This window comes from Notechis scutatus, chromosome 1 (assembly GCF_049901735.1).
Source record: "Notechis scutatus isolate UNSWTSFEM ecotype Mainland chromosome 1, rNotScu1.2, whole genome shotgun sequence".
Lineage (NCBI taxonomy): Eukaryota > Metazoa > Chordata > Lepidosauria > Squamata > Elapidae > Notechis > Notechis scutatus.
Genome location: NC_142009.1, coordinates 46,906,794 through 46,928,268, shown reverse-complemented (window position 1 = coordinate 46,928,268; position 21,475 = coordinate 46,906,794). Strand labels below are relative to the sequence as shown.

General features: G+C 37.7%; 1 protein-coding gene across 2 annotated transcripts; it reads right to left on the bottom strand.

Moving 5' to 3' along the window:
• Nucleotides 1–1,638: 1,638 nt before the first annotated feature.
• Nucleotides 1,639–21,361, bottom strand: KCNG3 (potassium voltage-gated channel modifier subfamily G member 3). Of its 2 annotated transcripts, none has more exons than XM_026680414.2 (2): nucleotides 20,467–21,361; nucleotides 1,639–4,837 (listed from the first exon to the last, which is right to left on the bottom strand). In XM_026680414.2, exons 1-2 carry the CDS (start codon nucleotides 21,177–21,179, stop codon nucleotides 4,192–4,194), a joined length of 1,359 nt encoding a protein of 452 aa, XP_026536199.1. In that variant the 5' UTR covers nucleotides 21,180–21,361; the 3' UTR covers nucleotides 1,639–4,191. The 2 variants fall into 2 exon arrangements, with proteins under 2 accessions (XP_026536199.1, XP_026536193.1); XM_026680408.2 differs by having other exon boundaries at nucleotides 20,500–21,361.
• Nucleotides 21,362–21,475: the final 114 nt, after the last annotated feature.

Genomic DNA, 21,475 nt, shown 5'->3' with positions numbered 1-21,475 from the left:
GCATGAAGCCAAAAAGTCTCTCTCACTCTCTCTCTCTCTCTCCCCCTGAGAAGATATCCCACGATTCCAAATAAAGAATGATCGATTGGTAGGAAAACAAGGTGGGCAATTTTCCTGCAGACTTTTTTGGGGGATTTTCCCAGGGTCTCTGGATTTAAAATTATAAGTTTGGTGGTCCTTGAGGTCCAAAAGGTTGGTAACCCCTGGCCTAGAGAGTCACCCAGCTGGAGTTTGTACCTAAAGGAGGATTAGAACTCACATGCTCTTGCTTTCTAGTCCAGAACCTCATACATTACAGTAAACCAGATTTATTGTTAAAAAATGTTATGAGAATATATATTGTTTTATTTAGGGAGTTTTATTATTCAATTTCTGAATGTTATTAGTGGATTTATGTTTGTAATGGAAGTTTTATTTTTGCATGCTGATAAGAGGCATGATTATTATAGTATAAAAATATATAAATACTTATGTCTATTTATGCGCACACATGAAAAAAGACTGACTAAAAAGTCTTATTAAATAATTATTTATGATTCATGATGATATAATTGAAAGAATAATGGACATGAAAGAAAAGTAAGGATGCAAATAAGCTTGTAATGAAATACTTGCAAAAAGAGAAACGAATTCTATAAAATATTATAGACAAATGTTGAATGGAAATTGAACATACAGCAAGGGAATATAAAAACTGCTTGGAATTGAATGAAAAGAATCATGTTACAGCGTTACACAGAAATGTAGGAGCTATCAAAAGGAAATGAAATGCTGAAATGATGGAGTAAAAGGGGCTATGACTGAGAAATAAACACATAAGAAAATGGTATTAATAGAAAAATGAGTTGCAAAGATTGTAATCAAGGAGAGCAAGGAACAGCTAGGAAAAATGGGGAAAAAATGCAGAGTAATTCTGATGGCTGATTTAGAATGAAATGGAAATGAGGAAATCCTGAAAGAAGAATTTTAGAGAAGTATGGGGATGACAGCAGCATGTTGAAAGAAAACCCCTCAAAGCTCAAGACAAATGGAACTAATAAATGCTATGAGAAATCTGCAAGTTCTAATGGCATTATTGGAGCAAGATTAAAATATGAATGTGGCTTTCATTCTAAATTTTTGTCATTTGCCTATGTATGTGTGTGAAAATGCATCTGGGGAAGAAGGACATCATTGTTCTCCAAATTAGGGAAAAGGTTGCAAGTGAATGAACAGCATAAAATATGTTGAGGTGGTTTGGTCATAAGAATGAATTGCAAAACAAATTTATCAAGGAAGAGTGAATGGGTCAAATGGAAAAGGAAGACTTAAAAAGTCATGGTCAGGTAGAGTTGATGAGAACTTTAGAAGTGAGACGTGAGAATTATAAGGAACAAAGGACAATGCATGATATCTGATGATTTTCAGGGGTGCAGCAAGGATGATTTGCAAGGGTAAAAAGATAAGAAGAGTAGTACTGAATGGTTCTGGTGCAAATTAAATTATTACAATATTGACTTTCCTCTTTCTTACCTCATTGGTTAATTTCTTTGGCTTATTATTTCTTATTTCTCTTCTGCACAAAGTCAGGTCATTATGCAGCTTTTCAAGTCCTATAAGTAGTACCACTAAGTAGTTCAAGAACATGTTTTTTTTAAAAAAAAAATCAGTTCTACATTTAATATAGAACACATGCTATATTTTACATAGTACACCTTACATTGAGCTAGCAGCTCCTCTTGCATATCAGTGGAGTTTTATTTTCATTTGTTTAGCCAAAAATTATTTGGAAGGATGTTTATTCAGATATGTTTCTTTTAATAAGAATCATTGTTGGACTTGAAGATAATAAATCCTATTTGAATGCAACATAGTTGATATAAGTTTTGTGATAATCCAAAATATGTTTATTATATTAAAAAGGGGGAAGGTTTTAATGCTCATTATTATAAAAACAATCTCATGGGAAATTTAGCTAGATAGTTTGGGTTGTTTTCTTTAGAAACTGGACAAATACAGTCAATTGCCTTTTTCCACACAAAATTTAATTTGGAGAATTATTCCATATATCAAGTATATATGTGTTCGATTTCCCTAGAGAACTATGTATATTTACTGTCACAATTGTATCTATCCTTCCTCCAAGGCACTCAGGTCTGCGTTATGGCATTATCTATTTTATTCACACAACAGGATTGATAAAAGGAAAAATTTCTTTGTACAACAGGTAGCTAAAACTATGAAATTCATTGCCCTCATTTACAGTAATAACCTTTTTAAAAATGTTTTTAAGGGTGCTGGATAGGCTGAGCAGCTAAATATTACCTTCTAAATCCCAGATAGCACACTTTAAATTAGCAGCTGGTGGGAAACAATAGTCAATAAAGGTTATTGCCTGAAGCTACCCAGTTGATCATTCTGTGACAAAGAAGAGGGCACAAGATGGACAGTAGCCTGATCCAACCAGGATTTTTTAACATTCTTAACAATCTCTGATTTGAACTGTGAGACAAAAGCCTGCACAAGGCTGTTTAATCATATCATGGAGCAGCAAGCATAAATAACCATTACCCTGATATTGTACTGTGATATGGGGAAATTCAAGGCATTTTTTTTACAAGTCTTCATAGTAATGAAGCTTAGTTTCCAGCATAAATCATGTTTAGTTTACATAGCAAACCCTCCCTGAAAACATCTATCAAATTGTCAAAGTTCGAAGTTATGTTTCATGACAGCTCTCTTCAATAATTCATCTTTGGTTCCATTGCATCACTTTGAATTATGGCCATGTAAAAGTTTCTAGGATTGGAATCCTAGACATTTTTTTAAAAGGGTGGAAAAAAAATTAGACTCAGAGAAAAAAAATGTATCAGAAAACCCCCCCAGAAATGACATCTCATCTAAGCTGTGAATCTCTAGTCCGGAAACTTTACTAACTTCAAATGTTTTAATACAGAGTTACTTGTCTTTACAAAGTTAGATTATTTCCTGATCTTCATTACTACTATTACTGCTACTACTATTATTATTCCATTTGTATTCCACCATTCTGATTAGTTTTTTCCTCTTGGAAAAGCAGCTTGTCCTCCCCATACTGAATCAAGATACCCAACTTTCAAGAGTAGCTTTCATGTAAGTTTCAAAATAAAAAATCACAATTTTCCCATAACACTTTGCATATAATTCCAGTCACTTTGTTCCTTATACAGACAACCAAGACCTGTATGTATTGTGTCAGATCCAGACTGAAATGCACTTAGAAAAAATTCACTGAAATAAATTGGACAAACTAGTGATAACTAACAAATCTGAGTCACTTTCATGGGTTTCTTCTACATAAACTTGGATCTGACCAGTATGTTTTTTTTAATAAATGTATGTGTTTGGGCGAACAAGTTTCTTTGTATCTATGAAGGGAGCAATTTAAGGCATACAAGAATATATTTGCTGCCCCCGACCATTTCTTTTGTAGCTCTAGACCCACCTCTGACTACAGTTACAAAAAGTTGGTGGCATTGTTTCCTGCCATTTTGATATGAGATATTCCTCCAGAATGCCCTAAAATAGACTTACCACAGTTTTAAAAATAATAGCAACTCTTCCTTTCTGATCAAAACTTTGAAGTGGAAAAAAAAGAACATCTTGGCTCTTCCCTTTTGCACCCCCAATATCTTGGCCCTTGACTATCCACAGGTTGTTATGTGTGGTCCTGGTAATTAAAGTTTGGACACGTCTTATTGACATGTCATTTGAAATGCATTTCAAAATCAAGAGTATTTTAAAAACACATATATGCTTTCAACTCTAAATAGTGCATATCATCTAGGACAGGGGGTCTCCAACCTTGGCAACTTTAAGCCTGGAGGACTTCAACTCCCAGAATTCCCCAGCTGGCTGGGGAGTTGAAGTCCTCCAGGCTTAAAGTTGCCAAGGTTGGAAACCCCTGATCTAGAACTTCTCAGGATTTGGAGAAATGTGTGTAGAAACATTCATACCTGCTGAGACTATGAAAATGAAGATGTTTTCTCCTTTATAAATCTGGGCTCTTCTGAGGTAAAGAGCAAGTGACCATCCCTCGAATAGAGCAGGGAGATATTCCTCTTAAGTCAGCTTCATAATTCCTCAGACACCAAGATCGAAAACAATGAGGAAGAACTTACTACTTTCTTCAATATATTAAGTTCTGCTATGAAATGCAATATGTGCTATTTGTTAATTTAAAAATTCTGCAGAAAGACTCCTACTATACCTAGCAGACCGGAACTTGAGCTCATGGTAACACTGAACAAAGCTGTGGTAGATGAATGTAATAGGCAGGGCTAGCAAAACAATTCCACTGACTACACAAATCCCTCCAAGAATCCTTCCAGGTACCGTGATAGGACAAACATCCCCATAACCAACTGTGGTCATGGAGATGATAACCCACCAGCAAGCAGCAGGAATGCTTGCATAGCCTTCATTGGGCTTTCCTATTTTCAGTCCGTGTTCAAGAAGCTGGGCAAGAGCACTGAAAATTGCCATTGCAACACAAACGAAGACAAGCAGCATCACCATCTCTCTGTAGCAACGCTTCAATGTCAGGCCAAGTGTCTGGAGGCCGATGAAGTGGCGGGCCAGTTTAATCACCCAAAAAATCCGCATCATTCTCAGAACCCGTAAGGCGACTCCAGCCCTCTGAAGCTGAGAATTCTCCCCTGTAAAAATTGTCATCAGCACAGAAATATAATATGGAGTGATAGCCAACAAGTCAATGATGTTCAGAGGTCTCTTAACAAACTCACACTTGTCTTTGGAGACAATGAACCTCACAATGCACTCTGCCGTGAACCAGCCGATGCAAATTGCTTCAATTATCCTGTCAAAAAAAAAAAAAAAACATAAGCAAAGCTATTACATTTATTTGAAACTCTTCATTGGGAATATTTTTCAATGCTATAGGCTTTTTTAATGGACACTTTTACATTGACATGGACTCAGACTTTTAGTAGATAAGCATGCCAAATTCAAAGACAAATTAGACTTTATACAGATTTCTGCATATTGTTTTTCTTTCCAAAAATCATCATTACATTAAAAGTTATCTATGTGCATTCTCATCTTGTTAAGTTTTCCTAAAGCTTTTAAAAATATTTTGATTTCTGAGGGAAGGGATTATTATTATCATTAAAATCTGAGGACTGGTCATGTTAAATGTTTCATATCTTTTCATTTACTTATTTGATTTTGGGAGGAACGGCTTGTGTATATGTGTGACACAATTTAATGTTCCTAGATTTGGTTCAAACTATATTGCAGTTTAAATTATCTGTGAATACCTCTTCAAAATACTAGTGTTGGGCCATTTAAAATGCTTTTCTGGATGAATGATTGCTATTCAGCAGTAAAATACCTCAAGCAATCTTCCAAAGCATTTGAAATCACTATATAGAATGGAACGGCTCTTTGTGTTACTACAATCTTGAAAGAGAAGCAGATAGCGTTTGGGAAATGTTAGAATTGTTCAAACAGAAGCACTAAAACATTGATGATTCTTCTGATTTGAGCTGAACATTATGCTCAGACATGTCTAATGCCTTTTGAACAGAACACATATTTAATCATTGCAGCAATGCCAGTCATCAAAATAAAAGCCAAAGGAGACCCAAAGCTTCCATAGATTTGGTAATCTCCATATGTCTTGGACTTCAGTTGGCCATTCTTTGAGCTAGCATAAATATGGAAGGGTTATTATGTTCCAGATGTCCAGTAAAGAGCAAAGAAGAGTTAGTTGCCGTCAGGGGAGCATCCAGATATTTGCAGACCAGATATGATAGTTCTGCTTAGGGAGATTAAAGTCCAACTCATCCAAAAGACCTGGTTTATTGGGAAAGGACGCTCTACAATGATGGCTCAACTTCTTCCCACCTCTAAAATCATGCTAAACTATACCCTTGCTCTATTCAAAACAGCAAAGTTTAAAACAAAGTAGAGGTTCCAGTCTAGCAGTGATAATATTCAAGAAGCTGTATTGCATGAGAAAGAGAGGATTTGCACTGTAATTCTGAAAATATTCATGGAGATTATATGAATTGGGACAATTTGGACTCCATGTATATAAAAGGGGCCCAAAAAACACTGTATAACACTATCAGAGGTAGTAAGTTTGCAACAAATAGTTCTACCCTACTGTTTTCCTGAATTAATTACAAAATGGCAAAAATGACATTTTGAAATTCACTTGGTTTTTATTTCTGTATTTCTTAGACTTCTACCAGCTGGGTATTGAAAAGAGACATCCTCCCCACTTTGCCCAGTGCTTCCCTTGTGTTGCAGCTGGAAGACTGAAAATTCAGACTCAGTCTGTAGAGTCAAAATGGGATGCCAAAGTAAGCAAAATCCTATGGCAAGATGAGCATAACTTGTAACCTGTAGAAATTTCCAAAGCTGGAATCATTTCAGCATTTGTGGTACCACAATGAAGATACACCAAAACAGTCAATCATAGAGTCTTCCCATAGCTGTACTTTTGGCTCAGACTGTTTTATATCCATTTCCAGTGTATACCATGTTTCATCAGTATATTTTATCAGTAATTAATAACCAGTAATTATTAATTCACTTAATTTTGTTTGTCCTATCTTTGCTATTTTCTTAAGTAAGGTTTGAATAAGTACCTTTACTGGACCATGTAAAGAAACTCAACATGGCACAGGGCTTTTGCCTACACTGTCGTTTTTCTGTCTGTTTGCCTTTAGGGTTGGTGGTGGTGGTGGAACTGGGAAGAGAAGTATCTTAAATTTAAGACTGATTTTTTTTCAGGTAAATATGGTGCAATCTTTTTGTTTTGAAATGGGTGGCTTTTTACTTAATTTGTGGGTAGAGTGTTTTAACTTTGTTTTTCAATCCTTTAGAATTATTCCATTGCATATTAGAGAGACAATACTGAGAGCTTGGTCAATCATTCTTTACATGCTATTTAAACTTAATAACATGATTTACATTTAGTTCACTGCCTATCAAGAGAATGTATGTATTCACCTAAGACTAGAGACATATAGCAACTAGATTATGTATTTTTAAAAATTGGAGGATTAGTTCTGCTCATCTAACATAACCTGAATGCTGTAATTCATAATAGAGCCTAAACTATTCAATTATGAATATTTTCCTCCATTTTATCAGAGTAGCCTTCTCTGTCTCATTTCACTCTTCTCTCTTCATTCTGCTTTCTGAAATCTGTTTCCTGATGAAGAGTAGCAGAATCTGTCAAAATCCTAATAGATGCAACAATAGTGACATTTTATTTCAGAGTGGTACATGTTAACTTTGCTCTGATTATTTTTTGTTTAAACAATGAATTATGCAATCTAGGTTTATCCTGGTCTGTGGTTTCCAATCTAGTTGCATACATAATTTTGTTAAGGAACAAAAAGATAAATAAATATAGAGTAATACGTCATACAATAAGCTAGATGTCTACTCAGTAGTAATGCAAACAACTCCTGTATACTTCCCTCACCTTGTAATGCTGAACTACAATCCTTTAAAAAAAATAGTTCCAATGGAAAATATAGTAATATTTTCTAATCTGGTGCTCTGCCAAGATTTGGGGGATACTATTTATTTGACATATGTATAAGGGCACCTGACTCCAAATGAGTCTGGGCAAATGGGATGAAAAACAATAAAACAATTAGTCAAAAAATAACAATGGCTTACCCAGAAGGAATGACCCACAAGTGAACTCTCACACAGGCCTACCTCTTCCTCCTCCATTCACCCTAATCCAAGGCCTGGAGGAAGAACCAGATATTCAGAGTTTACTGGAAGGAGAGCAGGCACTTTGAATCTCCCAGAATTTCCCATGTTTAGGAATTAAACTCATTCAAAAATGTAGTTCAGCATTACTTGCAGGGACACAGAGAGCGCTGACATGAAAAATAATGAAGCTAAATATTCCAATAGATATGGCCATTTTATTTATTTTGTGTTCAACTTTCTTAATTTAGAATATTTATTACATTTCTAAGAAAATTATTTTAAAAATTGTGTGATGATTCTAAACTTAGGTCTCTTACAACTCTCCGAGTCCTGGGAGATTACTCTAAACCAGTCCTTTCATTTAATTACTTTCTTACTTTTTGCTCCAATGGGTAAGACTTAAACAAAATAGTCTTCTAGTTTAAACTGCTTCAGATTTTTTTTTTAGAATCAGTAATAAAGCTAGTTTGTTGTATTCAAAGTAATTATATTCTGAGCTGTCAAAGCAGCTTTCAGTTGCAAATTGTACATTTTCCTTTACAAACTTTTACCGAATTTTTCTCTATTTTTTTGAGAGCTAAAAATAGAAAAATCAAAGGAATAGCCTCATCATCCTGTAAATATCTGAATAAAATGGAATATACAAGACAAGAAACATGAAGGGAGGGGCAAAAGACAAGACAGCCTGTGATTAAACTTGACAACATCAGTTTGTGGATGAGAATATGCTTTTATTCTTGCATCAAAGTACCTTTAGAAACCAACAGCATATTCCCACCGCTACCCTTACACAATCCCAATAAAAGTAGTAATTAACCTTTTTTGAATTGTTTAAAAGTAAATGTGAATTTGGGGTAGAATAATATTTATTATTTGTTCAGAAGGAAGATTTACTAGCACTTACCTCCAAGTATACTTAGGATTCAGTGGCTCATAACATCTAGCACAATGCTATTTGTATTTATTTTGCCTGTTTTATATTTGCTATTCTTCCTCATTCTTGCCAACAGTCTCCTTCACAGTTGTTCTTTCTGTACCCACCCTTGCATAAATCTATCCTTTCTGTACCCACCCTTGCATAAGTCAAACTGGCAGGGAGAAAACAGAACTACTTAATTCCTTCTTTGCATCTGCCTTTACGCAAAAGGAAAAATAGCCCAACCTACCAAAAGCAGCACTGTGAGAGACAGAAGAGGAATGCAGGTCAGAAATAGGCAAAATTGATAAGATTTTCTGAATGAAATCTTTTAGAATTGGATCACTCCATGTACATCTACATGAAGGAAAACATGCAATGGGATAACTCAAGGTTTTGAGCCTGGTGCTCTTCAAAATCCTCATAAATGATCGAGATGAGAGGATAGAAGGAGAAACTCATCAAATTTGCAGATGACACCAAGTAGGGTGGGAAAGTTAACACTTGGAAGATAAGCTTAAGATTCAGGATCTTGACAGACTTGAGCATAGAGCACCTATATAACAAGATCAATTTAGTGGTGAGAAAAGTAAGGCCCTGCCCTTAGGTAGGAAAAAACATTTGCACAGGTATAGAATTGGAGGTACCTGGCTCAAAATTAGTACCTCTAAGAGGGATCTAAGTATCCTGGTGTATCGTCACTTACAGTAAGTATGAATCAGTAGTGTGCAGCAGCTGCCAAAAACCCAATGCATCTAGGCTGCATCAACAGAAGGACAACATCGAGATCACAGGAAATGATAGTACTGCTTTATACTGTACTGGTAAGGCCACAGTTGGAATATTGCAACCAGTTCTGGAACCCACGAATCAAAAAAGAGTGCAGAGAAGAGCAATAAAGATGATAAGGGGCCTGAAGGCTAAATTATACAATGAATGACTAAAGGAATTAGATACGTTTAGCTTAATAAAAATAGCAGTCTTTCAATATCTGAAGGGCTGTCATGGGGAAGAGGATGTCAATTTACTCTCTGTAGCAAGTGAAGGCAGGACAAGAAGCAATGGGTGGAAGTTCATGGAGAGTCAACTGGAAATAAGGAATTTCCTAACAGTGAGAGTGATTAAGCAATGGAAGAGCTTACCTCCCAAGGTTGTGAATGTTCCATCACTGGAGGTTTTCAAGAAAAGATTGACAGCAATTTGTCCAGGATGATATAAGAACTCCTGCCTTGAGCAAGGGGATGAACTAGAATAGGGCTGTCAAACTGGTGGCCTGTGGGCTGGATGTGTCATGCACTGGCCACGCCCACACCCGATTTCGCAAAAGGGAAAAAAGTCATGATGCGTTACGTGACGACGCGAATTTGACACCCCTGGACTAGAAGACCTGCAAGGTCTTTTCCAGCCCTATGATTCTATAATTCTATGGAACCATTCATCCAGTTTGATTAACACTAGTCACTCAGATTAAAATCCTTTTCAAAAATATTAGCATTTTTTCAAGTTCTATTATATGCTTCAATCCAATATGATGCAGGTATGTGCTAAAAGGGAACTTATGTAACATTTATAATCCTTCCAATGTTTAAAAGCCAGCAACTTTTTTAGCATGAGAAAGAGGGAGGGAAAGAAAACAACTCTTAGTTCTCAGTATCACTGAATATGCTAACTCCAAATACCTCAGTCAATGTAGCAATGTAGTCTGTCCCATATTTTAGATCTGCCTCCAAAAGAGTTCAATGTATAATCTAGAGAATGACGCTAGCAAAGGAAGAAAAAGGGTGAGTTGCCCATAAGAGCTGAGGGGCCCCTAAGTAGTCTTGCCAGGAGACAATTGAGCACCCAATCAAATAATCAAGTAGTTCTTCCTTTTACCCTAGACCCAGTTCAAGAGGCTTTGTGCAATTAAGTTTGATGCACTGGAGGTCCTATCTGTTCTCCCCTTCTGCAAAAACCAATTAACCCTTCTTTTTACTTTCTTTAGCTTTTATCCATTTTATCTCCCTAAGCTTCAAAGCCAGTTGGTAATAACATATTTGGAAACTGACCTTGAAGACATACCATTCAGTACAGACAAAGCAAAGGCTTAACCCACAGTTGCATCTACTTCACTGAAAGTAAGCCCCATTAAATTGTGAAGTTTTCCCCAGGGAAAATGCATATAGATTTGCAGTGTTTAGCATGTGCTAAAAACAGTAAGTATATTCTTAGCTTTTCTTCCTAAAGCAGCTGGGTTAGACAACAATTTCCAGTACCTCCAGTAAGCCTATCTATGGTAACTGTACTGCTAAGACTGATGGGAAACTAATCCAACTCTACTGAATGCTCTAAATTGAGGTCTAGTCATACAACTAAAAATTTAAAAGGATTTGTGGATTCTTTAGTGGATTTGAACGTGGTGAAAATATGTCTTAATTTTCTATGAAGTTTAAGTGTTTACAGGCTAAGACTGCCAATTTTCTACAGTACAGCTACAGTATTGACATTCTTTAGAAATTAATCAGCAAAATGATAGCTTTTGATTGATATGATTAGATACCTAGCTAATGATAGCTAACATTTGCAGAACCAGATGCTGAGGTTTAATTCTTTTTAAGAATGCAATCATTTTATGTTCAGCTAACCACAAACAGACTCACAGCTTGTGCATATGGTGTGAAAGGCTGGATGGCTCAGTCTTGTTTCTGAGGCTAATAAGTTACTAATATTAATATCTAAATCTATAAAAGTATCCAACTCGACAAATTTACTGTCATTACAGCATTAGTGTGCATGTGTTCTGTATGGCTTCATAGTGTCAAGTAGTATTGCATATTACTTATTACACTAAAGCACTAAAAAAGCTTCCCAGGATTAGATTTCCCATAGCATATAATTCAATAGGTTATGCTTAGAATTCATTTACTGAAAAATTCACAGGCCAAGATCCTTTATGAGGACTCTGCCATTTTGAACCAAGTGGAAAATGGAGTTTACATTTTCAAAAGCTAAAGAAGTTAAGCTCAGTTCTTCCATTTCTCTTTCACAGAAGGAAGGGAAAACCTGCTGTGTATTATTTCCCCATGATAACTACCATCCTGTTTTCCAAACAATATGGTTACATTTATATACATAATGGTTTTAATTTGTTATATTAGACAATTCATCCTCAACAAGGTGACACAAGCATTATTTTTAAAACAGTAACTTGCCTCATGCCATCATCCTAAAACATTTAAAGAAAAAGAAAAAGGAATGCATATTAAGCAACCTTAAGTTTGTGGTTTCTCATACCAACACAATCCAAATAACAGGCTAAGTGATTTTTGCAGTATCCAATCCGGTTCTGTTACTGGGACCAGAGGTTTTGTCTTTGACCCAGATTGGATCCACAGGTAAGATATCTTCCTGGGACATGTATACATTTGTCTTCATTCATAAGTAATTGTTCTGTACTCCTGGTCCTTTGCTGCTTTGAATCCTTCTTCCCTTTCCCCCTCTTTTTTTATTAATCTCATGGCTGATTTAAGCTTTTCCTATAGTTTCACTGGGAACAAAGAGAATGAAGTGTGTATGATTGTTGCCTTGGGGACTGCATTTTGTTTTTAGGGCACAGCTGAGGAAGGTGCCCTGCCTGCCTGCTTCATTGTTTTATTGTTTTTTTTAAGGCTCATCCACGCTTTCTCTCTATGTGACAGGGACCTGTGGACATACAATGCTTGCACCTGTCTCAGGACTCTGGTAAATCCCTTGGTTGGAAAGAACACCAAGTGGCTGTGGATTGCAAACAGCCAGGTACATCTTGCCTCTGGAAAAATCAGCCACCATTAAGAGAGAATAAAAACAGAGCTTTTCTCTGTCTGGCCACTGCTATTTATAATTCAGTCTCCCTCTCTTTGGAGATTTCCATGTTTCTGTGCAGTGATGTTTGGCGGGGGAGTTACTTGAATGACTTGGTTTTTGTCAGGAGGCTATTGCTACCTGCTTCCTTTAATAAGAGAGCAATTAAATGCAAAGCATAAATGTATTGATTTCTATGGGAATCAGGTGCTTGACTTAGCAAAAAAGAGAAAAGCTATTTTGCAAATGATGATGATGAGATTTTGCATAAGAATATCAACACAAATTGTTTTCAATATGCAACATCAGCAATTGGGTTCTTTTATATTTCCTCCTGAAATACTGTAGGTTGCAAATGCACTATGTTTTCTTCCTTAATTGTGATAATGTATTTATTGTTGAAAGGAAAAGGGGACAACTACTCATGGAAAGCAAACATGATATTTTTAGAGACCACAAAGTAATATTATACATTAATCTGCAAATACATTGTTTGGCAGTTATTTGTACTTCACTTAGTAGATTTTTTTCCTAATCCAAATATGCAGAATTAGGATATAAGGCTGGAGTTCTCAACTAAAAGGCAACTAATCTGCATTTCCACAATCTGTTCTGGAAGACAACATTACAAATAAAATACTTGACATATGATATCATCATACAAACATTTTTTTCTCGCTATCTTTCATTCTCAAAAATATGCATGCCAATCTGGATTATTGGATCTGGAATCGTCCTACTTAAAGTGAATACAACTGCATCAACAAAAGCACCATATACTGCAAATGACTGACTCTTGAAATTTCTAAATAAGCTCAAATTTTTGAAGACATTTGCTTGTGTATTAAGATTGCTAACATCTATATAACTAAATTATGATACTGTTTATGTGTTCTATTCACTTTTTTTGCCCTCTTAAAAAAATAACACTCAAACAAGCCACATTTGTATTCCATTGTTACAAGCTAAAACTTAAACTTTTCTAAGAATCTAGTAAAATGCAAATAAATAAATGAATCAAATTACAAAATGGAAGGCCACTGCTTGCAACTTCACAAATTAAATTCTAGAGGATTGGGAAAATAATATTAGGGAGGGAAATGTCCTCCAAAGAAGAGAAACAAATAATTTGCTCCAAATTATTCTAAAGGTAGCTACCAACCATCAAAGGTTGGGTGTCTGTTTTGTTTATCAGGAGTGGTGCACAAAGACTAGCCAACATGAGCCTTGTAACTTACAGAATAGGTTTTCACACAGCTGCCAGTGAGTGCTTTTCTAAAGTTTTGCAGCTCAGATAAAGCAAGCTTACATAATACCCAAAAATGAAAATGTGGGTACATTTTTAGTTTTTTTCCCCAATAACAAACTAGTGCAATTTTAGGCTTTTCATATATCTCATTAAGACAAAAATGAATGCATGGATTTAAGTCTACATGGAGGGAAGTAAGCAGCGGGGTGCCACAAAGTTCAGTCTTAGGCCCAGTACTCTTCAATATTCTTCATTAACGACTTAGATGAGGGAATAGAAGGGAAACTTACCAAATTTGCAGATGATACTAAGCTGGCAGGAATAGCTAACACCCAAGAAGATAGCCTCAAGATCCAGATGGATCTTGACAGACTAGAACACTGGGCCGTATCTAACAAAATGAAATTCAATGTAGAGAAAAGTAAAGTCCTGCACTTAGGCAAGAAAAACCAAAGGTATACATATAGACTGGGTGAAACCAGGCTCAATAGCAGTAGCTGTGAGAGGGATCTTGGAGTCTTAGTGGACAACCAGCTAAATAGGAGCCAGCAGTGTGCAGCAGCAGCCAAAAAAGCTAATGCAATCCTAAATGGTATTAACAGAGGGATACAATCAAGATCAAGGGAAGTACTAATACCACTCTATAAATCCTTAGTAAGACCACACCTAGAGTACTGCATCCAGTTTTGCTCACCACATTATAAAAAAGATGTTGAGACTCTAGAAAAAGTACAGAGAAGAGCAACCAGGATGATTAGGGGACTGGAGACTAAAACATACAATGAACGGTTGCAGGAACTGGGCTTGGCTAGTCTAGTAAAGAGGAGGTCCAGGGGAGACATGATAGTGGTCTTCCAATATTTGAGGGGCTGCCACAGGGAGGAAGGGGTCAAGCTATTTTCTAAAGTGCCTGTAGGCCAGACAAGGAATAATGGATGGAAACTGAACAAGGAGAGATTTAACCTGGAAATAAGGAGAAACTTTCTGACAGTGAGAACAGTTAACCAATGGAACAACTTGCCCTCGGAAGTTGTGGGAGCACCATCAGTTGAAACTTTCAAGAAGAGATTGGACTGCCATTTGTCAGAAATGGTGTAGGGTTTCCCGCTTGGGCAGGGGGTTGGATAGATGACCTACAAGGTTCCTTCCAACTCTGATTATCTGTTATCTGTTAGTGCATGGAAGGTCAAACTGCAGCGAATAGGGTGTCTTCCTGCCTCTTGTTGCATCTCTTGGATCATTCTGCCAAAATTCAGCAGGCATTGAAAAAACAGTTAAGGAAAAAAAAGGGTTATCATTAGCCCCAAAATGATTATTCACCCTTGGTTATTCACCCTTGATTATATATGAACCACCAGGTACTAAAGTGCTCACAAACCTGGATGTTCTTGCTATGATAACAGTGCTGTGAAATGCAGTATGTGTAGAACAATTAACAATTTTGACAAAGTAAGAAAGATCTACATAGGCAGCTGAATTTAGGCCTACTTTCAGAATAGAATAGAATAGAATAGAATAGAACAGAACAGAACAGAACAGAACAGAATAGAATAGAATAGAATAGAATAGAATAGAATAGAATAGAATAGAATAAACAGAACAATAGCTTTATTGTCACTTTGAATATACACTAATTGGCATATATTAAAATGAAATTTCATTGCATACAGCTCTCAAAGGTTGATGTGATCAAGCACTGTTTTTTTTTTAATTCATGTGGATGTAAATCTTCATCTGGAACTAGAGTTATCCAAAAATATGCCTGTATGGGGACAGCTAAGGAGAAGTATGGGAAAAACCATAGGAAAAAATATTCTACAGTTAAAGGAGAATATTTGTAGCTCAAGGTTGAAATGAGGGGTCCTCGGTGCTCCCTGAGCTTGGTTGTTTTCTTGCATAGGTTTGATTAGGTAACCTTATCAGTGCTAGTTTGCTATCATTACCTCATAATGTCATGATGAAATGTCTGTAAGAAAAGAAAACAACCATGTGCAGAGAGCACCAGAGCCCCTGAAAAAATATTCTTCTGAAAATAAACTGGTCTACGTTAGTGCTGAGTCACATTATCAATCAATATAACTAAGTACCTTGCAGACAAATTCTGCAGATTGTTACGATTAAAGTGAACAAACAAATGTGATGTTAGAAATTTTGTGAGGCCAATTGTCGCTCAGGAAATAAAAGCAAACTAAATAAAACAAAATCAAAAACATTTCCAGAACTTTTCTTGTTCCTTCAGAATAGTCCATATCAGGGGTGGGATTCTACAGGTTCACACCTATTCTCTAGAACCGGTTGTTAACATTCTAAGCAGGTTGTTAGAAGAAATTACTGGCCTAATCCTGTAAGGAAGGCAGGATGGAAACATTTTGGTGTTGCTTACAGAAACTGCCTCTCTGTTAACCCTTATTACATTCTTAGCAGGACTAGACTTCCTGTCTCAGGAACTTCTCTGGAGTTTTTTTTCCCCCTCCTTTGCTGGTACTTTGCTTGTGTGGAGTGATCATTCAAAGTTACAATGGCACTGAAAAAAAGTGACTTATGACCATTTTTCACACTTAAAATTGCTGCAGCATCCCCACAGTCATGAGAGGCCAGGCGAGGAGATGTGTGCCTCGATGTGAGTGATATTGAGTTGGCCACACCCAGCCAAAAACATGACCATCAAGCCACACCCACCAACTTAGCCACGCCCACAGAACTGGTTGTTAAAACATTTGAATCCCACCCCTGGTCCATATATTCTTAATGTGATGGCAAAGAACAGAAAAATCTTTGGCTTTTGAATTTCAGCCCTTTCATGAAAAGATCTATAATCAAATTGATCTATAATCAATTTAACTAACAGCTACTTGCTATTTTTAGTAAAACAAACCTCTTTAACATTACTTACAGCATTTTGGATAGCTGGCCATCTCCTATAGGTAACACTAAATTTCCTCCACTGGCAGGATGTGAGAATGGATAACTTTTGAGATCTTTTCAATTCTGGGACTCTATAAGGCAGATGTGTGTCTTTTTTCATTGCATATATTCAGTATATTATGTAGAACTCAATAACACACAGTAATTCTGTGAATTACTTTCCATTAGCAAAAAAGAGTTGGAGCCCAATCTCCTGGCAGATTTTAACAGAAACCTAAAGATCTATTGGTATAGCAAGTGTTCTTTTTAATGTGGGGCCCTTGGTGCATTGGTGACATTACCTAGTTTGGTAAAGAAATGTCTGCAAGAAAACAACCAAGCTCTGATTGATGTTGTTTGCTGTACTTCACTGTTGCACTGTAAACTGGCACAGGGGCTGAGTACCTGAGATACTGTTTATTTTTAAGTTAATCTCTGCCTGCCCAATACATTTTGGCAAAGTGGATTCTCTCTCCACCCCTTCTAATAAACACTGTCATCTTATGGGACCAAGGAAATATGCCCTCTATGTTGCAATCCTACCCCCGGAACAGCTTCCCTCCAGAGAAATGAACAACGCCCTCTCTCCTAGGGAAAAGCACTGAAGAAGAAAAGCACTTTGGTCTCAGGTCGGAGGTTGATGTGTTTGTGGGGCCCCTCATTTGGTTTGGTTTGGTTTAATATGGTTTGATTGGGGTTTAACTGTTTAACTGTTTTTATTGTTTTATATTTGTAAGTAGCCCAGTCTATAAGAATGGGTGTCTGTAATAAAGCTCATCATTACAAATCATCATCATCATCATCATCATCATCATCATCATCATCATCATCTGCCATTGGCTGGCATGCCAGGAGTGTGTGGATATAAACTTTAAAATGAATAGTTCTATATATTTTATACACATTAGATATGTATACATAACCTCTGTTCATAGAAGAGATATCACTATATGTTATTGTCACTGAACTAATCTTTTTTGGGGGGCAGTGTTAGTGTTAAAGCTGTTTTACTCACACCACTAAAGCAGCCATATTGGATGATTGGCCCATGACCCATGCTCCTTAAAACCAAAACATATACTTAGGAAATAAAAATGTTACAGATCATTAGGCTCATTAATAGAAGGTACTAACTAGCTTTGCAGGTATATGGACTAAAAGATTACATCATCTTACCCAGATTTAAGGGTCATTTTATCCTATTGTTGTATAAAAGTTCATGGTACTTATATTTAAATGAAATATCAATGCATCGTGTAAGCCAAAGGATACCAGCTAAATATATCAATTGTACTGTTTCATGTCTGTGGGATTAAAAAACATCTTACTGTATTCAGATCTTGAGATATGTAAGAAAGCAAAACAGAGCATGCGTATGTGTAATCAGGATGTGTGTGATGACACTAATAAGATTGCTCACATTAAGGTTATAAAGTGTTTTTTTAAATTTGAAGCATACCTTATTTTGTAGCACTTTTCAAGTTGCAGAATCCATTTGGCAACCCTGCTTCTTGAAATAAGTTAATTCGTTGAGCTAAGACTATTTCAATTAGTACAATATTCTGGTTCCATTAAAGAAGAAGTCAAGAGTATATACAGGTATAAAGTACAATCTGATGGTTGCAATCAGACTGCAGAAACAGGACACACGACTCCATCACCATTTAAATTCAAATGTCCCTTTCTCCAATTCAGGCAAAACTGGTTGGCAACTCTTCTGGTAACCCGTTTAGAAAGCATCCTCTCAAACACGTAAGTTTCAATTTGGAGTTTGCATATAGATATGGGAAGATTATTCAAAAAATAAGATGATTATTTTATAGTAATATTTTACCTCAGGGGGCAGGATAAATAGCAATAATCACAGTTTCCAGTACCTCAGTGGCAGCAGGTGCAATTGTATAATAATGTAAGTAAACCTTTCCTATCATTCCTTTTGAGTACTGTAAAACTTGGAAAGCAAGATCTGGATGATTGCAACCATGGTAGAAAGAAGAAAAAATCAGAACTGCAGGAACAAGAGTACTTTAAGTCTGTGATTCTTCAAACCAATGGCATAGATTATTTTCTAAAGAGAAAAAATTCCAGGAATAATGGGCATTTGAAGCAAATGAAATCTGGCATATTTTCCTCTCTTACTTGGGACACAAAGATAATTAAGATAATACTATTACTGGCCCAGCTTCTGTGGGTGGAAGTAATTAAGCTGTCATAGATCCACATTAGCCAAATGGAAGAATACCATTATATATTCTTAACAGCATCCAAAAAAAATAATCCAAGAAAATGTATCCACTCACTTGTTTCCTATTCCATGGGATAAACAGATCGAAAGCTGTCTGTATATGATATAAATATGTTTGTTTGATGCATGATTGAATGTAGTTTAAAATAAATAATCTTTTAAAAAGTTGGTGATCTGTGGGGGCAATTTGTTTTATGATAAAAGAATTTGCCTTGACCTTTCCCCCAACTTGACAGCCGTCCTAAAATATTGCAATTACAATGACAGGTATCTATCGAGCAAAGATAGTGGCCATTCTATTTAGGTATTCTGATTTTACAATTCTATCACATTTAAACCAGAGTAAACCAGTTCAGGGCAGGGTTTCTGGAGATGCTATGTAACAGCTGTAGTTCAGCAGCCAGCAAAACGGAGGAAAAACAGGGCAAATTTCAGTGTTGGAAACTTAATTGCCTCTAAGATACCAGATAACGTTGGTTCCAGCCTGATTAAGAACTGAAATCTCAAACCTATTTTTTTTCCAAACTTCTTTTAAACCTCTGTAAAAATATAAGAACTTTCATAAGGGAGTCTTGGAGATATGTTCTGGGCAAAATGAACCAAATGTAAATTGAGTTCTACTGTTTGATCCCTGGCTGATCTGCAGTTTCTCAGTAGGAATCTTCTTCTTCTAAATTAAGCTGCAGAAATTAACAAAGCTTGGGGTAACCATGAGGGGATTTCTGTGGAACTGAGAGTTCAGTCTGGTTACCAAAAATAAATTCTTAGGCTCAGAATGTGCTGAAAGACACCCTGTTCTTTAACTGGTGTGTATGTCTTTGCGACTGACTCTGGTAGGCGGGTCTTAGGGCTTTTGGTAAAAAATAAATAAAGCAGATTCAAAAAGGCTGCTTTCCTTAGTTCTAAATGGCTTGTAAGCCACTTATCTGGCATTGAACATGAGGTTAGTACACATCTAACCTTACATTTCTTCCTACTGATAAAGAATATCTGAGAATGATGGGCAAATTATCTTTTGGGAAGAATTTTATCTGACTCTATATGATTTTCCCAAGATAAATGCCGTTTGAAGGTTTCTCAGAATAAAATTTGGAGGCTACTGTATAAGACAACTTTAACAGACTTCTCTGGGGAAGGACAGAATCCTTCCAATGAAAGGGACAACACATTTTTGCACAATAGCAAGAGGCCATTTATTTATTCCAAAGCAGCCACTATAATCTGGAATATTTGGCTGACTGATTGGTTTCAGCATTATTATAATCAGTTTCACTGGAGCTCAAGGAGGTTTTACCTGAAAACCCTAACGAGACTGTACAAGACTCACATTGAATTCTTGTCTCCAGTAAAGCCAGTTAAATTTAACCTTAATTCCAAGGAAAGCTGAACTCATCTATAAGTTGTTTTGGTATACAGACCCCTAGAAGTTATTGATCCGGTTTTAAGAACCACCTGGTTGTTAAACCAAGCTTACCCCTTGCCAAATGAGATGCATAATGAGTTGGGATCTCCAATGTGGCAAACTGATGCTGGCAGAAGAAGACACAGAGAAGACCAGATGGGACAGAGGTCACACCACTGATGGGGGAAATATTAATCACTTCATCCTACCCTGAAGGCTCCCTGATTGAGTCTGCTGTGTACCTGCTCTGCTCATCCAGGCTTCGGTTCTCAGCTTTTCGCCACTCCGGCATGGTGCTGGCACACAGCACCACCATGGAGACGATGACGAACAGGATGGAAACGGTGGCCAGGATCTGGGCGGCCACCGACGAGGTGGGCTCCTCGAAAGTTCTCCTCATCCTTTCCAGCCATTTCTTCTCCCCGGCGCCAGATGGGGCCACAGCATCGCTGCTCTCCTGGCCCTTGGGCGGCTCGGGCTGGCCGCTGCTTTTGCTACTGCCGCTCCAGCCTCCGGAGGGCTCCGTCCGGATGTCTTCTGCCGAATAGAAGGTATAAGTATCGGACATGCGGTCGTCCAGCCGGCGCTGGCAGCAATAGTCCAGGTGGGATCCCTCCAGACCCCAGTAGATCATCTCGTTGTAGAAGGAGAGTTCACACATGTGGGGCACGAAGCGCAGGTGGCCGTAGCGCACATACAGCAGGATAAAGCCGAAGGCTTCGGAGTGCCGGTCGAAGAAGTACTCGTTCCGCTCGCGGTCGTAGTCGTCGCACACCTCGAGCACGTCTTGCTCCGACAGGCAGCCGTGCAGGCGGCTCACCCGCCGGAGGGGAAAGTCCTTCAGCACCTCCCGAGCGAAAGAGTAGCGGGTGCCCCCCACGTTCAACACCACCACCGGCGGGCCACCCCGGCCAAAGGTCATGGCTTGGGGGGGGGGACAGAAGCAGGAGGGGGCGCGAGCGGAGAAACGGCGGCTCCGGCTGCCTTCAGCCCCCGAGGAGCTGGGCCGGGAAGGGCGGGGTCCGGCTACCCCGCCGACCTTCTCTTTGGGCAGGCGGACGCTCTCTGGGTTCTCTCGGTCCCTTCACACACACACACACACACACACACACCTTCCCGCCCCCGCCCCGCCCCTTGCCGTCCACGAGGCGGGAACGGCGGTTCTGCTGTCCCGGCAAAGCGTCGAACGCGCGGCGGTGCGCCTCCTCGAACAACCCA

Excerpts from the sequence above, each read along its gene's own strand:
- KCNG3 (XM_026680414.2), bottom strand. The coding sequence starts at position 21,179 with ATGACCTTTGGCCGGGGTGGCCCGCCGGTGGTGGTGTTGAACGTGGGG. Across the intron at positions 4,838-20,466 it reads TCAATCAGGGAGCCTTCAGG|GATAATTGAAGCAATTTGCA; the intron begins GTAGGATGAAGT and ends TTTTTTTGACAG.